The sequence below is a fragment of the Mesitornis unicolor genome, unplaced genomic scaffold, assembly GCF_000695765.1.
Source record: "Mesitornis unicolor isolate BGI_N332 unplaced genomic scaffold, ASM69576v1 scaffold49517, whole genome shotgun sequence".
NCBI classification, from domain to species: domain Eukaryota; kingdom Metazoa; phylum Chordata; class Aves; order Mesitornithiformes; family Mesitornithidae; genus Mesitornis; species Mesitornis unicolor.
In genome coordinates this window covers 384-6,943 of record NW_010195312.1, presented here as the reverse complement: position 1 = coordinate 6,943, position 6,560 = coordinate 384, and the positions used below count along the sequence as shown (strand labels likewise).

The following is a 6,560-nucleotide window of genomic DNA, read 5'->3' as shown; positions in this document are numbered from 1 at the left end:
GCAGAAGATAACACAGGCTGTGACAGAGACACTGACAGATTGAACCATTGCAGGAACCACTCAAGTGCAGCCTTAAAGGACTTCAGCCAGAAACTTCACTACTGACAAGAAAGCAAAATCAACGTGGGCTTCACGTGAAAGATCAAATTATTATGGGATATCTGAGGGGAGTTGTGCGACTGTGTAAAGCTCATTGTGCGATGTTTTAAGGAAGATTATAAGAGCAAAACTTCCTGTGGGATGTTTAGGGGAAGGATTGGAGGAAGGGAAAGGGAGGCCCCAACCTAGATCAGGAGAAGCAAGCATGGGAAATGGAGAGAAGGAATAAATAGCAGAGGACACTCACACGAAGGCTGGCTGCTGGTCAGTGCGCCCATCCGGCTGTGCCCTGCCCTTGATTACCACCATCTGTCCTGGCCCTGTGTTAAACTAATCCCAGCCCTTTCCCCCACACGCCTGCGTGTTTGCAACCCGCTAGGAAACTGCACGCTGGACCAGCCTGTAAGTAGGACAGGAGGGCTGGCCAGAGAGCCAGGCACAAGGCTGAGGGCCAGCTACCAGCCACCCATGAAAGTGTGTGCACAGGATCCACCAGCGTGCCCCAGGTCTGATGGGCCAGTGAGTCAGAGCAGAATCCGGCCTTTTTCACCGTTCATGTTCTGTGAGCACCATTTGTGTTTTCCTGGGCACCTGCCACAGTGCTCCTCTTCAGTTTTTGCTAATTGGGCTGCGTCTCGTTGCATCTATAGCACGTGTGTGCTTGTGTCCAAATTTCTGGAGTGGCCATTTAGCCTCGCTGCTTGCTGAACCTGGCACCATGGGACAGCAGCAGCCTCGCACGTAGCAGACCAGGACAGAAAGGATTCCCTAGATCCCACAGCTCACTGCATTCAGCTGTCCTTAACACCAGACACCAGAATAGCACATCAAGTTCTCCCACCAACCCAAGGCTTAGCAAGGAAAACAAACCAAAGTGAAGCCTCATGTGAGCTGAGCTAGCAAGGCAGAAGATAGAAATTACACCTCAGGTCTGTTGCACACCCAACTCCACGCACACTGTGGTGGAAGAGAAGCTGGAAAGCACACTTGGTAGAAAGTTTATTAATGAATTCTCTCTAGAAAAAGATTTATTCACTGTAGAGCAGAATGAAGGAAGAGACTATCAATTCACACTGACAAGGGAAAGGGACTCAGGCTGACATTTAAATAGAAACAGCCCAGACCACTGCTTGTTATGTCTCAAGAAGCAACCACACATAGGTGAACAGAAAGGAGGTGACTGTACAGCTCCAGAATCAGCAGCAATCCCTGCTGCAGGCCCGGGGGGCAAGAGCCAAGAGACTGCTGGGGACCGGCACAAAGATGAAATGGGTTCAATCACAACAGAGAACTGGACCAGCACACAGTGACAACAGGGAACTGGGGACCAGCACAGGACCACTGCCCTAGGAACTCCAGGCTTAAGCACTCTGCTGCCAGGCACCACGCAATACAACCTTCCCCCAGGCAGCTGGGATCTCCACTCCTGCTGCTTATTCATTGACACTCGTGCTGCAGAGCACAAAACCAGACACCAGAAATGCCAGAGCATCAGATGGCAGTGGAAGAGGTTTTTGTTGCAGAGGAGCAAGGGGACACAGCAGAATTCTGTGTTCAGGGGCAAAGGATAAGACTTGAGGAAGAGTATAAAACTTTTAATGGGTCAGTGCATCAGTCCTTGATGCAGAAGGGAAGGAGCAAACGGGGCTGTAGCTGTGCCGGGCGCTCAGTGCTGCAGAGATCACCTAAACAGAGCAGGAAAAGACACAGTGGTACACGTGGAGCTGCAGCAGCTCTGGGACGTTCCTCTCCAAGGAGGGGACCAACACCCAGCAAAGCAGTTCCTCTCACTGTCCATTCGGTTTCACTCTATGCTTCTTCCTGGCAGGGACTTGAGGACGCATCATTTTGGGAGAAGGCCGGCCAGCCTTCAAGGGTCTCCTCTGTGCCTGCAATGAACGTTTCTTCTTCAGAGCAGGCTGTGGTGGCTTCTGCTCTTTGTCAGCTTTTGATCCTTCGAGTTTCTTCTTTCTCGGCTGAGGCTCCGTGATGGTCTCAGCGGCGGCAGACGGAGCTGCTGCTTCCACAGCAGGTTCCTCATCTGAAAGAGAGAGAGTAAGGTGCTGTGAGGACCCACATGGCTTCTGCAAGGGAAACAGCCTGTGAGGCACAGTGGAGCTCCAGTACTAGGTTACCTTTTTGTCCCTGGGGGATAGCATTGGAGAATTTCTTGAACTTGGCGATGAAGAATCCATCCATATTGTGCGTGTGGGGATAGAAACGCCGTGTACACTTGAGGGAGGGGTGGAAGCGACGGTCCTTGAACCTGGAGGAGAAGGAAGTGGGGTGAGAAGCAACAGAACACCTCTGCTGAAACCTGGCCACAGCTTGTGACCTGGCACGCACCTGGTGAAGCCTTCCTTGCCAAAATCCAGGCCTGTGGCCACCAAACGAACATTGCGCTTCTTCAGGGCATAATCCACAACCCACTCGTTCTCCTCTACCTGCCAGAGACTAAGCATTAGGACCCAAGGCTCACCTGATCCCTGAGCAGGGCATAACCGCAGCAGAGCGTGGAAGGGGCTTACCATGATGGAGCACGTGCAGTAGATGATGTAGCCCCCTGTCTCCGAGGCAGCATTGACCGAATCTATAGCGCTAAGAATCAGCTCCTTCTGCAGGTGAGCGCAGCGCAGGATGTCTCTCTCGTCCTGAAAGAGAAAGATGGGTTAGGATGCCAGAGGCACAGGGAAGTACCTCAAGCCTCTATTGTGGATGGAGAGATGACAGGAGGGCAAAGCAGATATGATATAGAAGATTCTGGAGTCTGGAGAACTAACCCCCCCAAAAAAAACCTAGCTCTAGTAAACACGCAGAATAGGAAAAAGAAGAAAAAATAAATCAGTATCTCTCTATTGCAGACATGTCTCAAGAGCAAAGCTGCCCTGAAATGCTTCCTTTCATGACTCATACTGGAGCCCCATCTTGTGTCCCACCGCTTGCTTACCTTGTTGGTTTTGACAGCAGGATCCTTGGAAATGACGCCTGTTCCACTACAAGGAGCATCAAGCAAGACACGGTCGAACCCTCCAAGCACCTACAGGCAGATGTGCATTTGGGATTATGCTCTCAGGTAGGGGCTCAGAGAAAGATCAAGACTAGGAGGAGAACCAGAAGTATGGGAAGGCAAGAAAGATCCCTCACTCCTCCCTGTCCACCTTCTTGTGTCCATGACAAATAACAAACACACCCCAGCAGCTCTGCTTATCCTCCTGTGACAGAGGGCTTTGGAGAACACAGCTTTACTAATGGGACAGCACAGCAGCTGTAGGTAACCACAGCAAGAACCCCCCAAAGCAGGCAGGACCGTACCTTGGGGAACTGGCGTCCATCGCAGTTGCTCACTACAGCATTGGTTACTCCCAGCCGATGCAAGTTCCCTACCACGCTACGCAGCCGCTCGGCGTTGCTGTCGTTGGCCAAGATCATACCCGTGTTCTTCATAAGCTGAGCTGCCAGAGGAAAAAACACATCAGCAAGGGGCCGAAAACCACCTGTAGGGAGAGCCACCCCCTCCTTTCCCCAAGTTCAGTCGCAGTCTGTTCTCCTTTTCTGTACAAAGGAGGGGAAACGCATCACTTCACAGAGCGTCCTTCCCAAGCCTCCCTCCCAGGGCTCCAGGGTGGTACCTATGTAGCTGGTCTTGCCTCCCGGGGCACAGCACATGTCCAGGATGCGCTCGTTCTCCTGCGGAGCCAGAGCCATGACAGGGAGGAGGCTGGAGGCTCCTTGCAGCATGTAGTGCCCAGCCAAATACTCAGGGGTGGCACCTGGGCAGGGAAGGCAGAACAAAAGATGACACAGGAAAGAAAGGCAGCCAAGAGCAGCTCAGCTCAGCCCCATGACAGGAAAGGCGATCTCACCAATGGGCACTGAGGAGTCATAAATAACAAGCCCTGTTTTCGACCACTTCCCCAAGGGGTCGAGATTCACACCACGGTTGATTAGAGCCTGCAAGACAAGGAGACGGGACTGAGACACTGCCCCACGTCACAGGCAGCGCAGGAGACGGCCACAGGTTTCCGCTCACCTGTGCCAGGTCCCGTCGCCGCGTCTTCAGCGTGTTGGTGCGAATGGTCACAGGGCGGGGAACCTCATTGGCTTCCAGGAAGTTTATCAGCTGGATGAAAGAAGGGACAGAGAACAGAGGTAAAAATGGAAACCCATGGAGGCAGCCAAATCCTCAGTCAGCACAGATCTGGGGGCAGGGCAGGATCCCACCTCAGGGAGCGGGAAGATGTCCATGAGCTTTGCAAGCAAGAAGTCGCTGTAGGAGTAGTAGGCAGCCATGTCCCGGCGCAATACTGCCAGGTACTCCTGTCGTGTGCGTCCTTCCTCCCGCTTCACCACAAAGTCCTGCAGCACCTCCATGTTGCCCTTGATGCGCTGGTGAATGGCGTGCAGGTCAGGCGGCTCGGCAGGTGGAAAGGCCATTAAGGAATCATAAATGGCCACGAAACTCGCACACAGGCTCTTTACAGACACAAACGGTCACGCAAGACTCCTGCCTCACAAGAGCACCTGTGCCAGAAGGGCCTTGTTGGAGGATGCACTCATCAGAGCTCAGCAGTGGGGAAAGGGGGGATTCAAAGGGTGGAAGCAAATGGACAAGTTCACAAGGCAGGAACTACAAGATATTTAAAGGAATTTAGTTAGTTACCTTAGAAAAAGTACCAAAAATGAGATAATATAAAAGTTTTCATTACTGAAATAATTTCTTGTATCAGAAAGGAGACTAGAAGTTTCCCTGAGGGCAACTAATGGGGACAGAGGAGAATGAGAAGAGATAGGATTAAACTGTCCCGGGGGGCAGCAAATTAGAATCATTAAAGCTCAAGAACAAGCACTTTGGATGCTGCAGTTGCTGTCACCAGAGACTCTAGGAACAGGTTAGACAAAAACTTGCCAGGAAAATCAGGGTACAGAGGAACAAACTACGTGATAAAGATAGCCACATGCACTTAGGACTAGAAAGGAAACTGGAGCAGGCTCCAAGCTCAATACAGGGCATAACAGTTTTCCTAACGGCGCTGTGCAGAAGCACAGCGTCGTATGCTGTCTACTAGGGCAGCTCATCTAAAAATACCTTGTTGTGCACAAAACGCTCTTGCTAAGCAATGCTTGTGATAAAGCCCAAATGAAGCTCTTTGGTTGTATCCAGGCCCCGTGCTGCTGCACGCATGTGGCTTATGGATGTCACAGATAAAAAGGATATCCTCTCTCTCAATCTGTTCATTAGTTGGCAGTTTAAATTCTTCATCTATATCTAGGTTGAGCTGCAGATCTGTGCTGTCTTCTGCCTTCTGTCCCACTTTTTGCCTGCTTGCCTCCTCTGCCACCTCCTCTGGTGTCTCCTCTTCCTCCTCCTCATCTTCACTGTCATCTTCACTGAGGCCTTCCCTAAGTACAAAGAAGGGGACAGACATTTTACTCAAAAACAGCATCACACAGGCACGTCACAACTACCATTTCTCAGGTGGCAGAGAGAACAGAAAATGAACACCACAGAGCTCTTGCTCTAATCAGGAAAGGCTCTGCAGACTCACAACATTCTCAGATCCTCACCTGTCAGGCTTCTGCTTCAGGGCAGCTTTTTCAATAGGCAGCAACTAAAGAGAGACATTACATTAATCAAACAATATTCCCAGGTGCCTCCTTACTCCCTGCCATCTGTGAAATTTATCTGCTCTGTTTAAAAAAGACAACAAACAAAAGCACCAAATATTACAATGGGATCAGTTGCTAAACTTGAAATGGTTCTCGTGAGGGGAAAAAGGGGAAAGCTCTGTGCGATCTCACCATTCAACCCCCAGTTAAAGCCACCCTTCTTGGGGGGTTGGACTGGATGATATTTAAGCCCCTTCCAACCCAAAGCATTCTGTGATGATTCTCCCCCAGGCTGGCTGGGTCCTTTCAGTCAGCAAAGTCAAGTACTTCTTGGATAATTAAGGGCATTAAGCTCCTACCTCTTCTTCCTCTGATGATGAAGCACCATAATCATCCACCATATCCTCACTGCTTGCATCCTCCTCCATCTCCCAGCTGCCCTCTTCCACCTCACCATCACTGGATAACTCCATGTTGCTTCCTTTAGGCTGGATTTTCTTGGCTTTGGCCGGAGCCAGCCATTTTGAATTGCCATCACTGAAGCCAGACTGGCCACGAGGGGTTTGTCCTTTTGCCTTTACAGCCCGTTTCTCCTTCTGCGGGGATACCTGCTCTTCAGCTACAGGCCGAAGAAACAGTTAAAGGTTAAATGTTTATTCTCAAAAGCAGCTGCCTTGTTTTTTCAGTTGTTATACAAGAGAGGCCTTCATCCTAGACCTGAGCTGCCTGTCCAAGAGAAGGGACTGCTCACTCTCCACATCAGTTTTCTCAATCGTAAAAAAGGGCATATTTGTGCCTCTCCCCCGACAAAACTTTAAAGAGATCTAACCAGACTTACCAAAGAAAAACACAGC

The 6,560-nt window shown here is 50.6% G+C and overlaps 1 protein-coding gene across 1 annotated transcript; it reads right to left on the bottom strand.

The window, feature by feature from the left end:
* Positions 1 to 1,886: 1,886 nt before the first annotated feature.
* Positions 1,887 to 6,338, bottom strand: NOP2 (NOP2 nucleolar protein; the record flags this gene model as incomplete). The annotated part of the gene is made up of 13 exons (XM_010188065.1): positions 1,887 to 2,140; positions 2,235 to 2,365; positions 2,446 to 2,543; positions 2,628 to 2,750; positions 3,047 to 3,136; positions 3,412 to 3,551; positions 3,729 to 3,869; positions 3,963 to 4,050; positions 4,130 to 4,219; positions 4,321 to 4,520; positions 5,315 to 5,499; positions 5,665 to 5,708; positions 6,066 to 6,338. Coding segments are annotated over 13 exons (1,857 nt in total), but the record flags the coding sequence as incomplete, so codon positions are not given.
* Positions 6,339 to 6,560: the final 222 nt, after the last annotated feature.